The 25639-nt window shown below is 38.3% G+C and overlaps 1 protein-coding gene across 1 annotated transcript in view; it reads right to left on the reverse strand.

Moving 5' to 3' along the window:
• Nucleotides 1–25639, reverse strand: part of arap2 (ArfGAP with RhoGAP domain, ankyrin repeat and PH domain 2) — a gene marked incomplete at its 5' end in the record, with an annotated part of 106101 nt that overhangs the window by 40959 nt on the left and 39503 nt on the right. Inside the window, 4 exon segments of the mRNA XM_079811202.1 lie at nucleotides 11053–11178; nucleotides 13317–13491; nucleotides 16367–16549; nucleotides 16621–16706. Of these exon segments, the coding sequence (XP_079667328.1) occupies nucleotides 11053–11178; nucleotides 13317–13491; nucleotides 16367–16549; nucleotides 16621–16706 (570 nt within the window).

The following is a 25639-nucleotide window of genomic DNA, read 5'->3' on the forward strand; positions in this document are numbered from 1 at the left end:
AAGCAGTGTTCTTTAAAAGAGGCAGAGTTAAAAACGGCCACCTTGGTTGATACGGGACCGACAGAGAGTTCAAAAATTGCCTCCTTGGCTGATACGGGACTGACAGAGAGTTCAAAAATGGCCTCCTTGGCTGATACGGGAAAGACAGAGAGTTCAAAAATGGCCTCCTTGGCTGATACGGGACAGACAGAGAGTTAAAAAATGGCCTCCTTGGCTGATACGGGAAAGACAGAGAGCTCAAAATTGTCCTTCTTGGTCAACATGGGACAGGCAGAGGGGGTGGGCTTGGGAGCAGGGTGAAAACATCATAAACTATATGGTGCTGGCCAACAAAACAAATTTAGTACTTGGCAATGAAACAGGCATGGTGCTAATCCATTCATTAATTCTTATGCAAACCTTCTATGTATACAATGTTGTATGCATGCTTTATGATAGAACCTCACCTATACATGTTAGGTATCTATGAATTTCTATTTTAATTATCTCAACAATCATTTATTATATTTGTTGATACCTATGCAACATATTAATAAAACAAGACTAATTTATTCTTTCCCTTAGAAAGTTTAAGTTACCATTGGCTCACTGACCCTGAAGTTAAAGGGTGCTGTTGGTGTGACCTCCCTCTCTCTTCTTCCTTCTCCTGGTTGCTGTTCATGTGAAAAGACAGGAGACATCCAGTCCAACTGCGGGACCTTTCCCCTGAGGGGCCTCAAGTTACAACTACTGTAACTTCCTTGACAACGACTGAGTCAGGTTAACATCGCAAGTTCATCATCATTTCTTCATTCAACGTGGTGGAAATTGATTGCAACTTCAACACCATTGACTTACTGAACCATCAAGGCCTTCTCCTAAGACTGCATCCGGAGTCGGACGCTAGTTCAATGGCTAAGGCATTGCAAGAATCGTACATTTAACTAAATAAACGGAGGTTTACTGTAAGAGACCCCTTGTTAACAAGGTGCTTTGAAAAAAATGGATGGTTCTGTTCAGATGGTTTATTGACATTTCCATTCCCCTGTTTCTGTTTCCGGTTTAATTCACCTTCTTTTTTTTTACCCGTGATTGCGTGATTGTGTGCATGTGTTTGTTTAGATTGGCTGTGTGTTCGTGATTTAGTTAAATAAAACTTTTGTGCACATTCATGACAGTTTTGATTCTGGTCACTGCTTGTAAACCAACTTCACTTTAACATGCTATCACAGCTACGTGCTAAGAAAGAGTTTTTCTGTGACTCGTGAAAAATATTTTATAGACGATCAATATGGGGTCAATTCGACTAACTGATCCAAATATTTATAACTAATTAACAAGTTATAATTAATTATTCAGATTTCCCTCTTGAGCTAATTTGCTACAAATCCATAGGGGCATAGCCGATAGTGATGCGCAGATCGTGGATATATCCGCAGGCGCTGCGGATAGTCCACGGGTTGGGCGGGTCAAGTAAAAAATAACATTCCAAAAATTGCGGGTGGGTCGAGGGTGGATGACAGACAAATCATTAATGTGTTGATTATAATAAAGACACAGAACTCTCTTTTCACGGTAAAATGCAATGAATGTACGTCACTCTTTTACTTTCATTTTCAGCTAATTTCAAAATCAAAGACCGCAATGGAAGAGAGAGCGGCATTAGCACTGGTATAATTAGTCTCGCTATTTTTTAATGAGAACAACTGTGTGTTGAGCTTCAGGATGCGACGCTCAAAATTTTTCAAATACATTTTTTTTATTTGCGGCAGTTTGCGCGTCAGCTTGCAGAAGAGATACAGCTAACGTTACTCATGAAGCAACCAGCATGAACAGAGTTTGCACATCGCCGTCATTGTGATGTGTAGAATGTTTAATGGAACTTGAATGTAAATGTTACACTTGATATCTCTGAAATGTAGCCTATAGCTACCATTAACTTTTTTTTCCTCAAAGCTAAGCGTAACTAATAGCGTAACAAGCTGTAAGCTGTTAGTGAGTAATTACACACACAAGTGTACATGAATTTGAAAGCTCGTGCTTTCAGACTGCACGCTTTCATTGACTTGTTTTCATTGATGTGCATTCATTGTATCTCACACAATCATATTTAAAGCTCCTAACTTAATAAAAACAAGATGTGTTTCTATGATAAATAATTAGGCCTACCTCAAAATGTAGATCTGTATGTGCGATGTACTTTATCTGAATTATATTCAAACACATCTCTTGCTTTTGCTCACGTCCCAGCAATTAGCCTACTCCTCCGTGGGCCATATAGGTTGCCGACACCTGGTTTAAATTTATTTCGCCAAAGAAAAACTTTTTTTAAATCAGACTATTTCGTGATACAATATCATTGTGCTTACAAGAATCTGAATAATTGTAATGTGACGATCGGATGTGGGTCGAAACCAAGCCTGTAGTGCTCCTGTCAGAAATTGAAGCTTCCGCGCCTCGATCGCCCCCCGGTGGCCGGTCCCAGTATAGCTCCTAAACCCCACCCCTCCATGTATTTGAATAGACGCGAGACACACTAAACAATTCAATTACACTTCAAATAATTGTTTCCTAAAGATGGTTTCTGTCATTTTAGGCAGTTTTTATTACGATAATTTCATTTCAAGTTGTTCGTTTATTAAATAAGTTTAGTTTTAGTGAGTTATTTGATGCTATAAAAACGGGGGGTGTGATGTCATGATTGACAGCTGAGATTGACGGCTTCTCTGAGTGAAGTTGTCACTGAGGCACTAACTGACTATTTTTGGGAGGAGATTGGAGCTTTAGCTTTAATTTCTACATTTCCATAACTGTTTATTTCACACCAACACAATGAATTATTCTGCATCTGCGAGAGTGTGGGCGGGCTTTTGATAATCGCGCCTCTACTTCCTGTTCTCTACTGCGTAACTCCGGTCCCGAGATCGCTACTGCGCAGACTCGGCCCCAAGATGTCAGCGCCGTGAGCGGGCCTATGAAAGCTTCAACTATGGTCAGCGGAAGTCAATGAAGTCGCGTCGTCCATATTTTTTTACGGTCTATGGTCGAAACACTGTCTATTAGTTTTATTCGTTTATATATACTGGTATATTTAATTGACTATTAACAGATTTGAAGCTGTACCTGTCATTCAATATAAAAATACATTTTGATTTGGTTAACTATGTATAAATGTGTTCTTGATGTAGCGGTCTCATCTCATGTACTTTCTTTCCCACGCGCAGCATAGTAAAGATTCCTGAGGTAAATAATTTGTTTACATATTCATACAATAGAACATGTGAATGTAACATTGCCATAACCATTCATAAATACGCTAGTTTGTAAAATAATAATAATTATGAATATTAAAATGCATGTACTTAAACTCTTCCAACGGCTCTGCCCCATCGCTAGTTCAGACTGGTTATGCGAGTCATGCAACGCGCAATGACAGTTGGATGCATCCTGTAAAGTGATGTATCGATGTGCCCTTCCTCCCTACGCTGTTCGCAGTACCCTTCGAACTGAACATGTTCACTCCCTTAGGAATGGATTCTCACTTAAGGTGGTGGAATACCCTGTGAAGTACTTTGCAGTCCACTTACAGTCGAATGGAATCGAACTTCGATCTGACAAAGAACATGAGTGCTATATATAGAGAGAAACACTAGAGACTAAACAACATAATTAACAAGACAGGTGTGACACATGAGGGCATATCAAAAACCATGGCAACTGAAAAACAAAGACAATGGAAACTGAACTGGGCAAAACTATAAATGCCGAATTCCAAAATAATTAGACACAAAAAAAAACTAAACCAACTATGTAAAATTAGGCCTCAAACCACACATATAAGGGAAGTGACAATCCAACTACAACAGCAGGCTCATATTATGCTTTCACATTGTGTTTCTGTTGTGTAAACAGCTCTATACTGAAAATAAAGTGATTTCTGAAGTGATTTCTGTACTATTGTAATTTAATCAGGAGTTAGCCATTAAGATTTGTCACAAACATGAGGAGAAATGTAACGTAAGAAGTGGGATCACATTTACAACCAGACGGTAATTAATCTACATAGAACGACACTAAACCCTAAAATAGAGCAATAAACAAATTAAATCAGCTGGATTCAGACAGATTTACTAAATAGACACTGCTGTCACTCTGCATCAAACCCAACAAATGTCTTCAAAAAACAGTTGAATAGTTTACTGAAGCATTGTTTCAAATACAACTATATTGGAAAGATTGCTAAATAGGTAGATCTGATAAATAGGTTTAAATTGCATTTTCTAAGCTGAATTATGAGCTAGAAAAAAAGGCTCAACACCAAAACTGGCGCACTTCTACTATGCAATGTGAATATTATAACCCATTACTATGCCAAAATAAATGTGTGCTGCTTTCAAGTGCGGTGTGAAACAAACCTTAGTGTAAAACTGTTGAAAGGTATCAGAAAGAAAATCTAAAGGTCACATCATTGTGAGCATTTATTTATAACGTGTGAGTAAAGTGACTCATATTCATGTGAGCTCGGTGTCTGGAGCCCAGTATAGCACAGTTCAGATGATTAGTCATCAATAGACATGCCTCAAAATAATCTTGTTTTATCATTTACACAGGCGGAAACCTCATGGGGGACTTCTTTCATTTGCGGATGGACATTGTTCACTATGAAAGGGTCGCAACATTGATTCAGATGAAAGAAATGAATAAGCCTCGATTGAGAAGTTACCCCGGCTCTGACAAACACAGCTACCAGCAGTGACAGGCAATGGGAGCTTGTTTTAGATGCATTATACCCTTAGAGGATGGGGCGTTTCACAAGTACACACACACATGGAGGAATATCGCTGCATGATTTATAAAGGGGCAGATGTGGTTGTTTTCTCCTCTTCCCCTAAAAGCACGCTTTCCCTGCGGGTGTCAGCGGAAACTCAGGGAAGACACAGAAAAACACACTTTCGCACAACACGCACACACACTAGGGTTGGGAAAAATTCTGAATTTAAGAATGAGCTTTCAATTCACGAATTTTAATTGAATTGGCGACACCACATAGGATGTGGAACTTGAACTGAAATGAAATTCAAATTTCATCCAACACAACAAGAACAGATTTTATGTATAAGGTTTGATACATGCATGATTAATGATTTTTGGCTCTATTTTGGGAGAGAGAGAAGAAAAAAAAACACTTTTAGGTTAAAGCTTTCTGTTAAATCTCGCACCATATAATTAAAATAGTGAATTATATCCATTAAATGCACATTTTTATAGGTAGCATTTCCAACATTTATTATTTAAATAATGTCATGTTTCTGGAAACACAACATATGTTGCTTTTATAAAACCATGTTTATGGATATTTCATGAAAAGGATGTAGGGAACAGCACATTCCAAGGCCAAGTTTTACGGCAGGGCCCCTTCTCTTATTGCGACACTGGAGAAAGGCTTGCTACATTTCGATTGGATCTTGGTGGACTAGCACAAACAAATGTACAACACCATCAGATAAGGATACTAGGACAACAGACGGACACCTCAAGCGCAGGAAGGACAGGACACCTCATTGGTCCACATGTAGTTTCTGCACTGCACCCAACTTAAGACTAATCCCTAAGGTTTAAGCCAACAAAATGGAGGCCACAATGATCTATCCAATCCATTATGTTTGGAAACAATAAAACTGATGTAAACAACACACATTCATTTCATATTTATTCAGAAAAATAAGAATTCTCAATGACAGCTTACACAAATTCAGCTGTAAATGTAAATGAATGCTTGCACGACAGTCCTATCTTTTCCCATCTTGTATGGACTCTATTTGTTTAGATCATTGCCAAAGGTATTCTAATGGTGGTTTGGAAAGTGACAAATGCATTGGTAAAACTTTAAAGACACTTTAAAGTCTTCTAAACGTGTGCTTTATGCAAATGAGTTCCACAAGGGGAAAGAGGGGTGAGCACTCGAATTGAGAAGTGCCAAAATGCAATTTCCTCCTCATCGGAAAGGGATAAATGTACCCTTTCAACAGACACTCTTTATTCTGAGTCTCACATCATCCAGTGACACATTAACAGATACACCCATGTTCTGAGTCTCAGTCCTGTAAAGGGAGATACAGAAACAGATCAACAGGTTCTGAGTCTCCCATCTAGAGAGACTGTAACAGATACGCCATCTTAAGTCTCCAGCCTGCAAAGCCGAGACAGAAACAGATATCATGCTCTGAGTCTACAGATTGAAAAACAGCAACAGATACCAACACGCTCTGAGTCTTCAGTCTGTAAGGAAAGAGACCTTAACAAACACTATTTTCAGAGTCTTCATCCAGCGAGACAATAACAACTACAGCACGTCCAGATTATCCATGCCAGAGAGACAAAAGCGGATTGACCAAGTTCAGAGATTCCAAGTTCCTTTTGAAATAAGGTTAAGCTCTGCCTTCGTCTGCGTTTTTCAGATTGTTGAGGACCTTCTGTGCCTACGTCAGGGACTCAGCTGCGTGTTCCAGATTTTAGAACCCTTTTAGTGCTCTAGGAGATCAGCGTCCCACAGACGTGTCCAAGGCTGTTGAAACTAATTCTGGCTCCTTTCCCCACTACATTGTTACCTAGCACAACCAGTGTTAGACGTCATCACCGTGAAACATAAATATCACTTTAACAAACCTCTTTCCAGAGACCTTGACAATGACATTGTTGTCTATTTTAACCATAAATCCCTTGGAAGCAGTTATTTTCAATATCAAATTACAATTCCATATGTACCATATTGTTCTGGATATAAGATATTTTTCTTGATACAAGATATTTTCTTGGAAATACATCTGAAAAAATTTAGTCGTCTTATATGCAGGGTCTAAACTTTTACATGTCAATAAACCTGCAACAATAAGTAGCACCAAATACAATAGTAAAACTTGTGTTTTGTCCAGGACTGATAAACACAGTGGAGTCAAACAACTCTCATTAAGCAGCCAAGAAATATGACACAGTGTAATGTCAGAAGATGGCAAGCCCAAAAAGACAGACTTAAAAATGCTAATAGTCAAAGCAAAACTGACAGGCAAGTGTGTCAGTACGTAGCCGAAAAAAGAAATGACGGCGCTGCCCATAACCAGAGCTGTCATCCAGCTAAAGGTCCTGGATATCACCAAAGAGCTGAACTTACCCACCAGCGAGGCCCATCATTTCTTATTTCAGCTACGAACTGACGCATTTGCCTGTCAATATCCTCAAAGCATCCGCCTTGATGCAGCTTAAGAATGATGTGGCATAATAGATTAATGCTTGCCCTCCGACTTCAGGGAGAGTCGGCTGTCTTTTCAGCTGTATGTGATCGCCTTAGGGAAAAAAACATTCATTAGATAGGTAATGCCGATCAAACTAGTGTTTTTGGAAGTGGCTTCTCTCACTGTACATAAAAAGGTCATAGTCATAAATCAGTAATAGTGAAATAGAACTTTAAGTTATTTTTATGGTACAGCTATTAGGAAATAATGACATGATTGGGTAAATTAAAAAAAGTTAGTATATACAAGGGGGCAAACTCTTTAGGGGTGAAAAAGGTGACCAAAAAAAAGCTTTTTTGATCATGTTGTGGTTATGACAGTAAAGCTGCACTCGTTGGCAAAATAATAATGTTAGTAGTGAAAATAACACCAACAACTTTAAATCAAAATAAAATCGCCCACGTCAGACTAATTAACAGTTCCAAGCTTGACATATTACTGAAATATTGAAGGTTTATCATAACATTTCTTTAACAGATGCTTACCTTAATAGCGGTGGGCGATATTACCAAAATCGTATATCACAATAAACAATAATGATAGGCTATTCATTATCATATAGTTATAATTTATAGTTATTTTGCTTTAAATAAGCAAAGGAGAATTTTATGATATCAACATTTTTGATACCATATACATTTCAAAATTGTTGTCACCAATGTCAATATCACAAAAAACTACTAGCCTAAATAAATAAAACTTACGCTCACTGAAGACAAGAAAACAGTTCAGTTAGTGATGGAATAAGAATAAGAAAGTAATTACAACAACAGGACAAAACAACGACAGGAGAATGACAAAAAAACTACAGGAGCTATATGCATTGTATAAATTAATCATATGTATAAAAACACTTCATAGTCTTCATTGTGTAAATTAAATATATTTACTCTGATTAAAGTTACAAAAGTGGATTAGTCAAAAGCAGTGAGAGATTTTCTCTCTTTTGTTGTTTGATTAATATGATTGACAGTCAGCAGGAAAATTAGACCGCTGTCACTTTAAGCACTGCCCGGGTATCTCTATGGCTCTTGGTCCATTTATAATGTAACACTTGCATTTTATTTCTCAGTTTACTTGTCTACTTTCATTTAAGACATAAATGACTGTGTTTACGAGGATACTTGCAAAGATTGGCATTTTGACACATACGTATAAATGTGCACGGCCAATAAAGCAGCAAACATAACTCAATGCGCTCTGTGAGAAGCGGATGTGTCTGCGTCTCTCAGACAGCAGTCAGAAACAGTCTCCCGTGCAAATGGAGAAATGAGTTGTCTTTCGCTGCTAACTGCGATTCAAAGGCTTAAAATGACTTGTTTTAGCTTACAAACGCATGCAAGTGAAACGTTTTCAAAAACTCATCGGATCTAGACTAATCACAATAATGACCCATTTCTGATCAAAAACTCTGATTTCTGATCATGTCATGGTTTCAAATATATAATATATACATTTTGATCAGAAATCAGAGTTTTTGATAAGTGTGTCTTAAGATCATGCGTTATATTCAGTTTTAGGAAACTAAAAGTTATTGTTTTAGGAACACTAATAACTTAACTAGATTTTTTCTATAGTGTCACAGTATCTCAGTGTGGCAGAAAAAAACGGCTCACATTAAATTATAAATAAAAATCATTGCATAGTTAGCCATTTAAAAAGTTAATGTGCCCTTAAGTATGTTCAGTGTAGTTTTGTTGGTAGCGTGTAGTGTCTGCTCCTGTTATAAAAAAGGTGCACACAAAAATGTTGCTACAACTTAAAAGTGAAGTGAAGTGCAACAACCGGACAGCATCGAATCTAGCAGACCGTGCTTTTATTAAAATCCCCGGGACAAAACCATAAATTATTGACATCAGGTTTTATATAGAGTGTTTTCGACCATTAGCGTGAAAGGTTTGAAGCCAACCTCAGTGAATAGCTTTAGAAAAAAAAATAGTCCTTTTTTTGGAGTGGCACAAGCAACATTTTCCTGTTGATTAAACAAGTTTAAATGCATTGTTTAAGTAGTACCTTTGAGTATTTCAGAAGAGACTACTATTACAACACCACACTGTGTTTAAATAAATTAAATAAGGTATTTTCGGCTGTGACATTACTATTCTTTTATAGAGGCGTGTAAGATTATTTTATTCAATGTTGCCTTAAGATAGCAAAACCAGTAAACAATAAAAGGCGCTCCCCACCTCTAATTTGTTTACTGGTTTTGCTTTCTAAAGGAAACTAGCAAACCAATGATTCTCTAAATCAGACACAAAAATGAATAAAAAACTATTTTTGACTATCTGTACCCTACCGTTTCTAAGCAGACCAGAATTAAAAGACTTTTATATTTTTGTGAAGATAAACCAGATGTTTTTTTTCTAAAGAGTCTGAAGCGCGATGCTTGCCAGTGCAAAAGTAATTGCCACTATGCTAGTCAGTTGTGATGTGGTTGCTAGAGTGGTACTAGATGGTTGATTACTGGCCAGTCCCACATCACAATGATATTCTTGTGTCTGATATATCACTCCTCCAATGCGATAGGATTTTTGCTAAGGTTTAATCACTTTGAAAAAGTAATATTACACATCTCTATATAATATTTGTAATGGTGAAGTTGTAATTTTGTACATTCAAAATAGTCCGCGTGAACCGGGAGTTGCAACAGTATTTCCAAGTGAAACGAAAAATTAAATAGAGGGTGGGGTTTAATTTTAGCACACCCCCTCTCCATCTCTTGCTTGTAGCAGACTGACGGTTGGAGGGAAGTGGAGTGGTTAAGGATATTCTACCCAAGCTGTCAAACTGACGTCATCGGAGAAGTGACCTTGTGTGTGACAAGAAACAGTGTAAGTGTATTTCATTAATATTATATTATCCGCAAGACAAGTATCTTTTTTAACAAATATTATTTTAAGATTTTAAGAACAGTGCACTACAAATGCACTTTTTTCACAAGGGGATGTATTTTATTTATATATCTTACGCTATTGCGGTTTATATAAGAAACTTTTTTCTTTTGTCACTGCTCTACTGGCAGTTCAGGAAAGTTTTCAGATTCTCATCCACTTTGCTAAAGTTTCTTTTGTGCAAAGAGTAATGAGGCATCTGTTTTTTATCATAACAGACGTTCTTTAAACTTTCAAACAGTCATCACATTTACTTTTAAGATACTTAGAACTGCATTAAACCCTTTTCAACTATCAGAGTCTAATTCTAAAACACAGCTTGCTTATTTCCGGTGCTCATAAACACACACGCACACACACAGTGGTATCGGGGAAAACAGGCAGAAGACCAAAGCGGGCTACCACAGTTTGAGACAGATGTCCCTCGGGATACAAGATAGAGATGAGCTGAAAAAGAAAGAAGAAGAAGAAAAAACAACAACAAGCTCCTATAGTGAAACATGTGCTCCAGATGCTTGTGTTACTCCACCAAGAGTCCAGCTTAATGTAGGGCTCTTTACTGGCCCCGTCCCTAGAGAGAACTTCCGTCTAACCACCAGCGGCCCTCTCCAGATGTTTGGAGGAGAACAAAGTGAGCACAATGGGTGCCAGAGAAACGATAGGGAAACATACTTGAAAGAATAACATCTTTGGGGGAGATTTAGCATAAGTAGGATGGTGTACTCGAGTGTAGGGGAGACAATACTATTGCACAAATATGGTGCAATGATTTCCAGCCATGGGTGAGGATAAACAGGAAGTGCAGATGAATATTCATATGTAATTATTTGGATGAATGAATAAATGAGGAGGTGGGCATTTAGATGGATGAATGCAAGGATGGACAGACTCACCGGGTCTTCCTTTCCTATCCAGAGTGGTCTTGCCGGCATTCATAGAGCAGTACAGAAATCCATCCATAAAAGAAGGAACATCAGCCAGGAAACTGCTGTCAAATACTGCTTCCAGCTTAGGAAAATCTATGCAGAGAGAGAAAGGAGGGGAAAAAAACAGAGAGATTAAAAAGAAAAAAGAAGAACAGCTGATTAGGAATAATCCTATAACGTGGTGAGGACGAGAAATGCTGTTTATATGGAGATCAGTCGCATTATATGCAAACCCAGTTCACTATTCCTGCTTCTTTCAAGTGAAATTCAAAGTTTTTAAAAACTATTTACCTCAGAAGCGTCTTGATAACCAGTCAGTCTTCATCCAAGGTGTCAAACAGCTTTTAACACCTCAATTTAATCCATTTTAATATTTTTCTTATTTTCCAAGGTTATTTGTTTATAAGGCTTGCAAAAATTCCATCCAAACACTGAAGCTCAAGGTTAGAAGATTCGACTCTGCTCCCCTTTTTCCACTCTACCTCTTCATCTGCTCTCCCTATTTGTCTTTTTCCCCCGTTCTTTTTCTACCTACTATCTTATCCTGTTCTGATTCAATTAGCCACTATGCTCAGGTTCAATTTTCTTCGGGAAGGCCAGCAGTACCAACCAGATTTCATCACGCACTTCCAGTCGCCAACCTGGAAAAAGTTCAAATAACTTTAATTGAAAAGCCTTTTAATTGAGGAATCTTTCTATCCATCCATCTCTTCCCTCCAGCTACTGATACTTCTCTGTTCGAACGAGAAGAATTAAAAGTGATAATGAGATAAGATGGAAAAAGGTCCAATTTGGCGAACTCTGCACACATGCCTCAAACATGCAAATCCAAAACCTGCATAAGTAATGTATTCAAATGTATGTGAATGTGTATTTTTCCATTGGACTGTAGCAGTCTGAGAGAAACAATAGAACTTGTTGCAAGTTGAATGTGTGTGCATGTGTGTAAGATGATGATTGAATTATCCGACTGAGAATCACATTTACAAGCCATTAAGTTAATGAGGCCACATCTCCGCACAGATTTAGAGGTTACGCAAATGTTGTCCTGCTGTTGTTACGATGTTAGTAAGCTTAACAAAACATTGGCAGAACACTGTAAAACATTTGTGGCTGTGCTGATTGGAGGATTGCTTAATTAGGATCGTTGGCACACTTCCTGTAAAGGCCCCAAATGAGCAATGTAATGACACACACACACACACACACACACAATCTACAGCTAATTATAGACACTTTCAGGGGCAATGTCGTCTTGAGGTAGGGATTTGTGTGTGTGTGTGTGTGTGTGTGTGTGTGTGTGTGTGTGTGTGTGTGTGTGTGTGTGTGTGTGTGTGTGTGTGTGTGTGTGTGTGTGTGTGTGTGTGTGTGTGTGTGTGTGTGTGTGTGTGTGTGTGTGTGTGTGTGTGTGTGTGTGTGTGTGTGTGTGTGTGTGCGTGTGCGTGTGCGTGTGCGTGTGCGTGTGTGTGTGTGTGTGTTAAAGTCCTCCAATAGCCTGTGTGAAATTGGGATGAAAATATGACCGTGAGTACGAGTTAGAGTTCACTAGTCAGTACAGACAGTGTGTATTTAAATGCAAAGCAGGAAACCAATACAACTTTGCTTTAAAGTACAATGCTATTTATGATCGACACTACTGTTCTAAAGTTAGGGATCAGTAAGATTTTAATTAATTTCAATTAACACTTTTATTCAGCAAGGATGCATTAAATTGAACAGGGTATCTATCTGCAGGTTTCACCAAGTCAAATTTAAGACCATTATTTTTAAGACCATTATGAATTCGGTGTTGGTGAGTGAAAATCGGGGCTAAATTTGTACAGTTTGAACTCGGCATTACACTCATCAGTTCTTTCATGCATATTTGAGAACAGGTTCACAGCTGCTACAGCTTCAGCCTCTTTTCCATCGAAATGTCTAAGTGAAAAAACTTAGTTTAACATCCATACTATGTATTTAGGTAAAAAAAAGAAAAAGAACTACACAAAATAAATACATTTTTAAATATTTAGAATTCAGAAATCATTCTAATATGCTAATGTGCTGCTCATGAAACATTTCTTATTATCAATGTTGACTTTTTTTTTTGTACATTATAAATGTTTAACTGTTATTTTTGGTAAATTTAATGCGTCCTTCCTGAATAAAACTACTAATTTCTTTTAAAAAAAAATCTTACAGACCCCAAACGTTTGAAAAGTAGCGTATGGCACACATTTCATTTCACACACCTGAAAGCTTGTTGTGGTAGAGGAACTCCATCTGCAGCCTCTGGCCTGCTTTCTGAGCCAGTAGATATGGCGTTGAGTTCTCAGGGTCGCCCGTCGCACACATCACATCCGCCCCACTGAAAACAAGGGCCATGGTCTGCAGGACATCAGGATGAACCACTGCAGCACACAGAGCCTTCACACACACACATACACACACACACAGGGGAGGGGAACAAATCACAACTGAGCATCAGTGATAGGAAGAGCACAGCAGCACTTTCAGGCACACAAAGAGTACATTGAAACTGACAGCATATGATGAATTAACTAACAACATTGTCAAAAGTACCGCTCCTTTGCGGCTAAGAGAAACAAACATTTGTTGCATGCAGCTTTACTTGGAATCCTGGTATGGAATAACATGACATTGACAGGAAACGGGGCATCCAAAGAAAGAATGCAGTCAGTCCAATTAAAAAGAGATGCAGGGGGAAAGAGTCAATAAATACAATAGTGTGTTTCTCTGAGAGAGCCAGAGAGAGAGAGAGAGAGAGAGAGAGAGTTGGCAGGAGTAATTCAGTCGAACACTGCTTTCATCTAAAACAGCCGATCGAGCCAAGCTATCGATCCCCCTCAAACAAGCTAGATCCGCTGGAGAACAAGGACACTGAGACAGTAAACCACACACATACACATTTGAACTCCAATGTCGATACCTACAACTACCAAGTACAGTGTAATCCAAATATCTTAGAGAACTAGAGAAAATTCTTTCATTAGACATAACTGTTTAAAAGTTTGGTTTCAGAAAGTTGACTTGATATTATGTAAGGATGGATTGCATTATCTTTTACATTGTAATTCTATTTCAAATAAATGCTGTGAACATTCTATTAATCAAAGAATACTGAAATAAAATGTGTCGTTTCCACAAAAATTAAGCAGCACAACTGCTTTCAACAGTGAAAATAATAAGAAATGTTTCTCAAGCAGCAAATCAGAATATTGGAATGATTTCTGAAGGATCATGTGACACCAGAGTAATGATGCTGAAATTACAGCTTTGCCATCGGTAGTGTATGTTATTAGCATAACAATCTAAGTGAAAATAATATGAATATCTTAGTATTTGGTTTGTCTTTCTTCTTGTCTCTGCTTTTTGGCAGCACCACTCAAGCTGCATAAACCTTTCAAGTTTATGTTAAACCTGATGATCATGTTCTCCAGAATGATCACAGATGTATGTCCAATTTGTGACGTAGAATTAAGAAAAATGGTAACACTTCACAATAAGGTTTCATTAGTGAGCTACTTTAGTTAACATGAACTAAGAATTAACAATACTTCTACAGCATTTATTAATGTTCATTTCAACATTTACTAATACATTATTTCAAATCAAATGTTTTATTTGTTAACATTAGTTGATGCACTGTGAACTAACATGAAGAAACAATAAATTTGTATTAACTAATATTAACAAAGATTAATAAATACGCTAACGAATACATACATCATTGTTAGTTCATGATAGATAATACATGAATTAATGTTAACAAATGAGACCTTATTGTAAAGTGTTACCAGATTTTTTCTTTCATTTTATAACTATTATTTGTTTTACATTGTTCAAAGTGACTTTACAAATTACAACATATATCACCAGTTCTCTTTCATTCAGCGTCTGGGTGACCTTAAAATGTTCTTCCAATGACATAAACCCCAAGGGTGTCTCTTAGTCCCTTACATGTTCTCTAGGTCACATTTGCGGAAGAGAATTTCTCTGGAGGTCACTGATTCTAATTGGTGTTGTGGACTATAATCTAGATTTTTTTTTTAGATCTTTCTATATGTATATCTATAAGATCACAGTTGCATGTGTGCACACAAACAACCATCCATTTGTTTTCTATCATACTGAACAAACTTTTACACATTTTCCATCAGCTAAATTTGACCTTCACACAAACCTTTCTGCATTTAACATATTCATTACCCCATTAATTAGTATGCTTATTAAGACATGTAACTTTGGCTGGTCCCAACAATGTAGGTGATTCAGGTTGTTTTTTGTGTTTTTTTGTAAGCCAAACCCAACTCACAAAGAATTTCTTTTGAATTGTTACTATATCTCATTCACTCAAAACCACTGCCTGTCAGGATGACTACTGCTTGAAACTTCAGGCAGTACAAAAGTATCAGAAAAGAACAAAAACTAAAACTTAAAGACATATATCACATCAGGGCTTAAACAAAAACTTTTTTTGTACAGGGAGGATTTTTCTGGAACATTTTGTTTGTGTCTATCCCAGACGTACCCTTCCATTTATAATCTAATCTCACCTCTGTATGTTTCTTCACTATATTCTTTATCTCCTTCTCACTCTCTTTGTCTCTCTCTAACACACACACACACACACATTCATATAACTTTTTTCAGAAGAACCCCTGAAAACTCCCTAGTGCTGCTCTCATCTCAAAGGCCTAATCCACAGTTCCAATCCTCTCTCCCCTTCTCGTTCCCTCGTTTTGCCCCCCTCCCCGGAAAACAAAAGCAGGCTTGATCTGTGTTACTGCTGACGGTGAGGAAAAACAGCTTCTTTTGGCTTAGGAAAGAGTACTGCGGACAAACTCAGTAGGAACAATGAACACACACACAAATAGACCATTATGATGAATTATGCACAGGAAATCCTGTTAACTCATAACACATCCATTATCATCTGTTCAGTTTCTTTAGCATCCTTTCGTCAAAAATGTTTGTTTTCCGGCTCTAATTTTAAAGCACTTTCATTGTAGGTGCAGTAGTTTGTGCTAAGCGAAAAGATTAGAATCTTAGCATGGTTAACATAACCCTGGCAACCTGTTCTGAAAATTGGCGAGAGCCAGTTACCATGGTAACCCTAATTTACACCTGGGCTACCAGGTGAACCAGAACAACAACAGATGTACACACGCACACACAAAACCACCAACATCTCCAGGCCTAATGGGCCTTTTAATGAGGTAGAAAAAAATAACACCAAGTCAAAGGGCCAACGTTAGCGCACAGACTCTCTCACACAAACCTTGTTGAGTTCCTCCTGAGTGTTTAGATCTTCCAGAACTTTCTTGTACTTCCTCTTTTTGTACTTCCTGCGAATAAAGGATGCGCGCTGCTCCGTCGATGACTGCTTGCAAACCTCCTCCTCTGGGGGAATATTGGCTGCCCAGAAGCTGTTGGAATTCTTATTCCCAACCTCTAAAAACAGCTAAAGAGACGAACAGGAAGTGAGGAAAGTATATTTCACAGAAAGAAATATCTGCCACGAAAGATCAGTACCTCAATAAGCTCGTTGGTCCATATGCTGCTGTCTAGCTTCATACTGCGGACCTTCGAGATACCAGGACCAAGGAATCGATGCTGACCTGGAAACAGACACTGATCTGAACTATTCACATCTAAAACATGTAAAGTTAAACATGTTAAAGGGGTCATGAAAAGAAAAATCTCCTTGATATTTACACACACAGGCGGTTAAACTACAATAAAAACATGCTTCAAAGTTTTTTTTTTCCCGCCCTTCTGAAATGCCAGGATTCAAAATCAGCCCATTCGAGATGCTACGATTTTGCCCCTTAACATACATATGTACGAAGTGCCCCATTACATACACATGTAATTCAAGGAGGTGTGCTCATAACAGCTCAAATCAATCACAAGGGCCATACTGCTGTTGATTCAGACTAATGGAAACAATTAGTCACTGAACGAGAATGTTTTCGTTTGTTTGTCTCATTTCACAAAAGACACTTATCCTAAATATGTTCAAAATGCAGCCAGTGTTTCTAAAGGCAGCAGCTATTTACACTGTGTAAAGATAGCATTATTTTCTTTGCAAAAAGTTTAAATAGCAGTTAGATGCTATTTATACTTATAATTAGTGGAAGATACTATTTTGTAAATGATTATATTTATTAACCGATAAACACTTTTATTATTAAACACACGTTAGACACTTTATTTCCACTTTTCGAATATTTTATTAATTTTTACTAAAAAATACATGCATTTCTGATCTGACATGTGATGGGGAGTAGAGCGAGTTCGGCAAAACGCGTTTTGCGTCAAAACTTTCTGCCATGCGCACGCAAAATATTTATTTAGGTGGGTCGGTGGATGCAGATTCGGAAAGCTTCTGCGCCGATCTGGGTATCTATAATTATCAGGGTTTTTAATAAGGGGAAAAAGTAAGGTAAGGTAAAGGTAAGGTAAAGTAAGGTAAGATAGGCCTACATTTTGAGGCTGTCAAACTGGTAATGAACGTTAACCTACCCATCACCGCCGGCGCCGTGCAGGCTCTTTATCTGCGTCGAGCCGACTTGAAAAAAAAGTGGAGATGGTTGGAATATTACTCCTAATTAAATCCTCTCTGCCATCCTTCTCCCTTTTTACTTTCCGTTTTGTGGCTCCACCGTTTTTTTCCATGTCGTTTGTTTTTTCGATGTCCTCAAATTATTATTTTTTTCACACTTCTCCCGCCTGTCTTGTCGCTATCAACAGTTTCCGCAGTACGCTCATCAGACACAGCCGACACAGCCAAAAAACTGATCATGATACTTTTTTGTTTGCATATAAATTATTTGTTAACACACATACACACACACACACACTCATTTGTGAATTTTATTTTAATTTTAAATAGAAAAGGGGATGATGAGGCCACACAGTTAGTGGGGTCTTGGAGGCCCCCGGGCACCGGCCCGATCGTCCCGGTGGTAAATCCGGCCTTGCATGCGCCCTACCCCTACACTATTGCTACTATTGGCAGTCTAGCGTCTTCCTTAATTTTGTCTGGCCCAACCAAACATCAGTGGGCGGAGTTAGTGTAAATAGCCTCTGGCTACAAGGCAGGCTATTTGCACTTAGGCCCTGTCCCAAATTGCATCTTAAACCCTCACGGTCTTCCTCTGAGTCCGCACTTTCATGACGTAATGTCGCTTTGACTGCCGGGAAGAAGTCTGCTGCGTAACCCGCACCAGTGCGAGCTCGGAGGTGCGCATCGAGGGCACATATCGACCTCAAAGGGGGTGCTCGCAAGCACCCTTCTGAGACCTAAAATGACAAATGGGACACCCTGCGGTCTCGTGGACTTAACGGACACGCGCACGCAGCAGCCATTGTAAGTCCACAAGACCGAAAGTGCACGTGAAGTGTGACATTTGGGACAGGGCCTTAGTGTAAACAGACCCTCAGCTTTCTAAATATCTTAAGTACTTTGTTTTGTGGATGCATTGCGTCATTTTATTCTGACTCGGCCTCAAACACGTCCCACATGCTGTGTGAGGATATGGTGTGATGAAGTTTGCTAATCACATCAGTGGCCATGTTTTACCCACGTTTCTGAAAGAGGTAACGTCCCTTGAAATGAAGTGTTTGTGACAGAGAGTGAAAATGAGGATGGAAAATTATAAATTAATTTATATTTGAGAATTTTGTATAATATTTTTGTATAGCATTTCATAGCCCCTTTAATTAAATGGTCAATTACAGTATGTAAAATTAACATATACAGATGCTAAAACTTTTTAACTGAAAGTGTCCTGCTAAGGTTAAGCAGTCAAACTAAGTATGACTTTACACTAAACGGCATAAAGCAACGACTCGTATGACACAGTCAGACAGAGTCACACTCATTATAAATTTCATCGTATCCTTTCCAGGCACTCTTTTCTCCAGCCTGCCACAGCTATAATTGCAAATGAAAGGCGCGAAAAAGCCATTAATTGCTAATGAATCATAAGTAATTAATTGTGTTTGTTGGTCTGCGCATTTATTTCGCTGAACTCCAGGCACTGTTGTAGTTGTTGTTTATGCAAGAAACAGATGAATTAAACATGGCAGGGAGAAACACATATTTGAATATGGAGTGTGTGATTTTCCGGCATAATTAGCAGCATTTTAGAGTACCAGTTTGCCATCAAAGATCATTAGAGCCGCCTGAGAGCCGACGGGACTAAAGATGCTTTGTGTACGTGTGTGTGTCTGTGTGTGTATTAAGGACACTCGCTAAGGGTTTTATAGCGGCATCTAAGAAAACTTCCAAGACATGAAACGTTTGCTTCGACGAAATCTTATTTAAAGCATCAAAAGAGAATAAAAACCATCAGAAAGGTGGAGAAATTTCTCTGTTCCTTTATTTGAAACTATTAAAAGAAAGAAAAAGTGGAAAAGGTGCATACTGAGAGTTTCTATGTAACCACAGAAATGAATGTCTTGAGAAATGTCTCCAATCACAGAGTTCGATTGAAAGAGCTTATTGCAATTACATGTGTAAAGAAACAGACACATCTGAATATGTCACACAGCCAGAGATGTTGATTGATATCAGAGTGTGTCAGAGGATGAGAGACGGTAAAAAAAAAAAAGTGAAGTGAAGTGAATGAGGGAAAAAAAACAGAGGGGAATGTTAGATAAGTATTATAAATGTGAAGATGGATCATGCGAAAGAGAAATCACTTCACCTGTCTCTCTCTTTCACATGCTCTCGGTCTCCGACCGAAGACAATTTGCTCTCATTTAATCATTAGCCGTTCGTTATATATTCCCAGTATTGCACTTTTGCTCACCTAATTGCCGGCAGCAAAAGCGCAGCTAATTAAAGTGTCTGTGCCATAGATTCCATGAAGGCTGTGGTGCACATTTAGGGAAAGTGTCTCCCCACTCGATGGCTTATTTAGCAGCCATTTGCACATGTTCAGCCAGTGTTTCCTCCTATATCGTGACCTAATACAACATTAAATGGCTGAATATCTGAAATAATGAGTTAATTTATGGTGTCGGAGGATGGTCAGAATAATCCAAGCAATTATATCAGGAAAAAGAGCTGAGGAACAGAGGAGAGATGGAGTAAGATTAAATATATTCAGTGGCTAAGGAAAGAAGCGGTTATATATAAAGTATATATATATATATATATATATATATATATATATATATATATATATATATATATATATATATATATATATATATATATATATATATATATATATATATATATATATATATATATATATATACAAGGGTCAGGCATAACATTATGACCTAATATTGTGTTTGGTCCTCTTTTGATGCCAAAACAACCCTGACCCATCGAGGCATGGACTTCACTAGACCCCTGAAGGTGTGCTGCGGTATCTGGCACCAAGATGTCAGCAGCAGATCCTTTAAGTCCTGGCAGTTGCGAGGTGGGGCCTCCATGGATCAGACTTGTTTGTTTAGCACATCCCACAGATGCTCGATTGGCTTGAGATCTGGGGAATTTTGGAGGCCAAGTCAACACCTCAAACTCGTGCTCCTCAAACCATTCCTGAACCATTTGTTCTTTGTGGCAGGGCACATTATCCTGCTGAAAGAGGCCACAGTCACCAGGGAATACCGCTTCCATGAAAGGGTGTACATGGTCTGCAACAATACCTAGGTAGGTGGTACATGTCAAAGTGACATCCACATGGATGGCAGGACCCAAGGTTTCCCAGCAGAACATTGCCCAAAGCATCACACTGCCTCCACCGGCTTGCCTTCTTCACATAGTGCATCCTGGTGCCATGTGTTCCTCAGGTAAGCGACACACACACACACACCCGGCAATCCACATGATGTAAACGAAAACTCATCAGACCAGGTCACCTTCTTCCATTGCTCCATGGTCCAGCTCTGATGCTCACGTGCCCACTGTTGATGCTTTCGCCGGTGACCCATACGCAACAAACTGCAATGCACTGTGTATTCTGACACCTTTCTATCAGAACTAGCATTTACTTCTTGAGCAATTTGAGCTACAGTAGCTCGTCTGTTTGATCGGACCACACAGGCCAGCCTTCGCTCCCCATGTGCATCACTGAGTCATTACCCTGTCGCCGGTTCACCACTGTTCTTTCCTTGGACCACTTTTAATAGATGTTGACCACTGCAGACCGGGAAGACCTCACAAGAGCTGCAGTTTTGGAGATGCTCTGACCCAGTTGTCTAGCCATCACTATTTGGCCCTTGTCAAATTGCTCAAATCCTTACGCTTGCCCAATTTACCTGCTTCTAACACATCAACTTTGAGGACAAAATGCTCACTTGCTGCCTAATATATCCCACCCACTAACAGGTGCTGTGATGAAGAGATAATCAGTGTTATTCACTTCATAATGTTCACAATGTCAATGTTATGCCTGATCGGTGTGTGTGTGTGTGTGTATATATGTATATGTATATGTATATGTATATGTATATGTATATGTATATGTATATGTATATGTATATGTATATGTATATATATATATATATATATATATATATATATATATATATATATATATATATATATATATATAAAATTTTTATTTATTTATTTATTTATTTTTATTTATTTATTTATACACATATATGGCAATAGCTAAGAAAGTAAAATGAGGAGCATATTACTAATGTTAACTGAGAGCAAAGACAGAGAGAGCAACTTCTGTTGCATGTAGGCCTGTCACGATAACAAATTCTGCTGGACGATAAATTGGCCAAGAAATTATTGCGATAAACGATAATATTGTTGTTTCTGAGACCATTTTCATCTAAAATAATGATAATGGCATAATAATGCAGGTACACCTTTTCAAAGAGCAATAAACTTTTATTTCTAAAGACTATATAACACTGAAAACGGAAAGCATTTTAAATATCCACAATAAATGAACAAAACAACCAAAACAAAAAAAGCAATGGACTCTCAGTCTGTTAACAAAAAATGCACTTGAATAAACAGCTGGAAAAACTGCAACGGATGATTGTGTTTTAGGTAGTGCTGGGAATCGAAAAAAAAAAAAACTATTTAATCGCATTTTTTCTGTAATTAATCACGATTAATACGTTTTTAATGTTTTGATATTGTAATAATTTCAGTTACTCTCCAAATTAATGTAGAAACAATTTATTGACAGCATATTTTAAATATGTGTTGTATTGTCATGTTTTTATGAATGAAGGCCAATATCACTGATACTGTTTCTATGAAACATTAATAACGTTACATTACAGTATAACTGAAAGCTACCAATTTCAACATTTATTAGGCTTTAAAAAACAACTTTTAATTTAAGTGAACTTGAAACAATCTTTACATAACCCCATTATAAATTTTATTTTTACATGTTAGACATATACAGAAATGTAATAGCTATCAAACACCTTTCTTAACTGCATAAATAATAAATTAAATATAGATTAATTATCATTAAAGCTACAATTTTCTCTGTTCCCGTTGTTCTTTGATGAACATTAATGACAGGCATCATCAGTGCTCCTGTCACTTTAAGAACAGCCGCTGCCGAACATGACGCGGATCTGACGCGCTGTCCCGCGCATCTCATTTCCTCACAACTCTTTAAGTTCATTTAAGACGTTATTTAACTAATTTAAGACTCCTAATATGAGAATACTCCAAATTCTCTGTTGTTGTTATTGTTTGTTCAAGAGCAAAAGAGAACTCGATGTGAGCACGAGACTGACGCGAGTCTGTCTGTGCGTCCAGTGTGTGTGTGTGTGTGTGTCAGAGTGTCTCTCGATTAGCTGACATGAGACGCAGCCACATAGACAGGACATTGACATACAGCGCATTCTCGTGTCTTGTCGCGCTTAGAAGCATTTACATGTATAAGAGCGTGATCATATAATGTAACGCTCGGCAAAAATGGATATAAAAACGGACACTGGAAATTATCGCGGCCGGAAAAATTATTGAGCTAATTTGTTTTATTGTGCGATTAATTGATTTATTGACTATCGCGACAGGCCAAGTTGCATGCTCTTGATTGCTGATCCCTGACTCAGCACATATGCTTCATTTGAATTAAAACCAAATCATAAAACTTGAACTGTAACATGATTTATGTATAACAAGTGGTTCCCTACATTATTACAGGAAGGTGGTACAGTAATCACACAATGTTTTCAAGAAGTTTTCTGTGCACAAACATCTGAAGCATGTACCCAGAAAGATGCCTCTCAGACAGCATGTGAATAGCCAATTAAATCAAGTTCTCTTTCATGTCTTCTTGCGCTTAAATGGACAAATTCACACAAAATTCGGTCAAAATGTCTGTATCCTTGTGAAACATAGTCGGTTGTCTTAAAGGGGTGGTAAAACACATTGTTTTGAAGGCTTGATTGTGTTTGTGGGGTGCACTGTAACGTGTTCATGCTTCGTTTAAAAAAAAAAAATCATTATTTTTCATATATTTGACCTTTATTCTACACTGCTCTGTCCCTCCTTGTAAAACGGTCTGATGCTTTCCGGGTTGTATGGAGCCAGTCCCTCAAAAATACGCGATGGGCTCAGATTGGTTAGCTGGCCCAGTGTGTTGTGATTCGCTAACCGCAGTGCACGTTTGTCGGAAACGTCACGCCCCTTCCCTTCACCGGTAGACTGTGCTTTGGTCAGTATTAGAAACGATGGCGTCAATAAAACCATACCAATCTGAGCCCGAATCAGACCCAGAACATTTTAGTGAAGATGATCGAGCAGAACCTGTTCAGTCCTCAAGAGTAAAGACTGCAGATCTATAGTGATCGCTACTGAATGGCACTGTTACTTTTGTATTTTTAGAACGATTATAGCCAAATATCTGTCGCAAGAACTATTAACCCAAAACACTAAACACTGGCTTTACTAGTAAGTTAGCCAAATCACACACAGAACCATGTTTAGCAAGCCTGTAGATAAATAATACATAAAAGCTCTAATCAAAGAATCAATTACACTAATGCCAAGTTCGCTGTTGAGATTTTAACGTTAGGTGTTTGTAACGTTAGGTGTTCGTCGGATAACGTTAAGTATGAATGAGCATTTAACAGACTGGTTTGCAGAACAGCGCTGTCATCTGTTTACTTCCTTGCTACAATGTACAACCTATTACAGGAAAACACATCGATGAAAAATAAATCAGACTTACAGGTTGTGGCCCGTAAACAGCTTCTGTTTGTAAATCCAACTTTCAGGACAAGCCGTTGTGCATATCCTGTATTGAACTCGCGAACATTGTGGAAGTTTTCCTCCGTGAAATGTGCTGCGGGAGGGAGCCCCGCGCGCGTCGTGCATTCACACACTGGCCGCGTTTGTCTCACGCAGCTGACGTTGTGCAAATCCGGTATTGAACTCGCGAAGATGGTGGAAGTTTTCTGCTGAAAACCAAGGGACTGTTGGACCAAGGGAGCCCCGCACGCGCCTGTTCCCTTCTGTCTCATACACACGTGCATATAACATGTTGTATGTTAAACGCTCTGCAACGCACCCCTGTCCCTATGAAGGCTGAACAAAGCAAGTACCCCAGACCTGCAATCCGGATGAATATAACAGCGTTTCCTCTGCATCGCGGCAACAACACTCCAGCCTAACTATACCACAACAGCGCCGCGATACAAAATGGCGCCCCCGCCCCCCCCCTATTTAATATTCTCGGAGGAGGGGTTTATGTAAATATTGAGCCTGGTGATGTCACCAACCCTGGAGGAATGTGTGTAGTCGCCTACTGGCCGTTTGCTGTAGTTCTTAGAAATGGATTTCTTTAAAAGCAAATATCTCCCTTTGCTTTAAACTTTGAACGTTGTAACTTTGCAGATGTTGTTTATGCTCAAGCAGCAACATTACACGCTAGCTAAAGTTAGAATAGTGAAATCGTGGTTTACCACCCCTTTAAGTGAACGTAAACAGAAGAAAACGTGTGTGTAACAGTATGTTGGATACATGCAGCTCTTTACAGTTACTGCTGTCTTTGTCCTCAATGATAATCTAACAACAAAAGACAGACAAAAATCACTCACTGCTTTTTACTGTTGAGCCCTGCTGGAGCAGCTCTAAATATGCACTGTGCTATTAAATTAAAGATAAAATATGATCAAGCAATAATATTAAAAGTGAAAGTAACAGTAGCTCCTACAATACATTTAAACATGCATATAAGGCATGAAAATAACTGAAGGAATCTATTTGCTAACCAAATCATTTGATTCATATTCTTTTGGTTTCTCTGCCCAATATTTTTAAAAATTAAAAACACAATGAAAATACAGCTATCAGTACTCGGTATCAACAGCTGCAAGTACTATATTGCATATATACAGTATATATATGCAAAAATATGCAATGAAGAGCATTTAGTCTGCACCTGTAAAGTACAAATAAGAGACAAATATAAAAATGTGTGTGTGTGTGTGTGTGTGTGTGTGTGGTTGTTGTGTAATTTTCTATGACGTAACACCGTGTTTTAATTGCGTTTTCACACTTGGTCCTTTTCAGGGGTCTGAGTGCGGTTCGCAT

The sequence above is a fragment of the Gobio gobio genome (assembly GCF_949357685.1).
Source record: "Gobio gobio genome assembly, chromosome: 2".
Taxonomy (NCBI): domain Eukaryota; kingdom Metazoa; phylum Chordata; class Actinopteri; order Cypriniformes; family Gobionidae; genus Gobio; species Gobio gobio.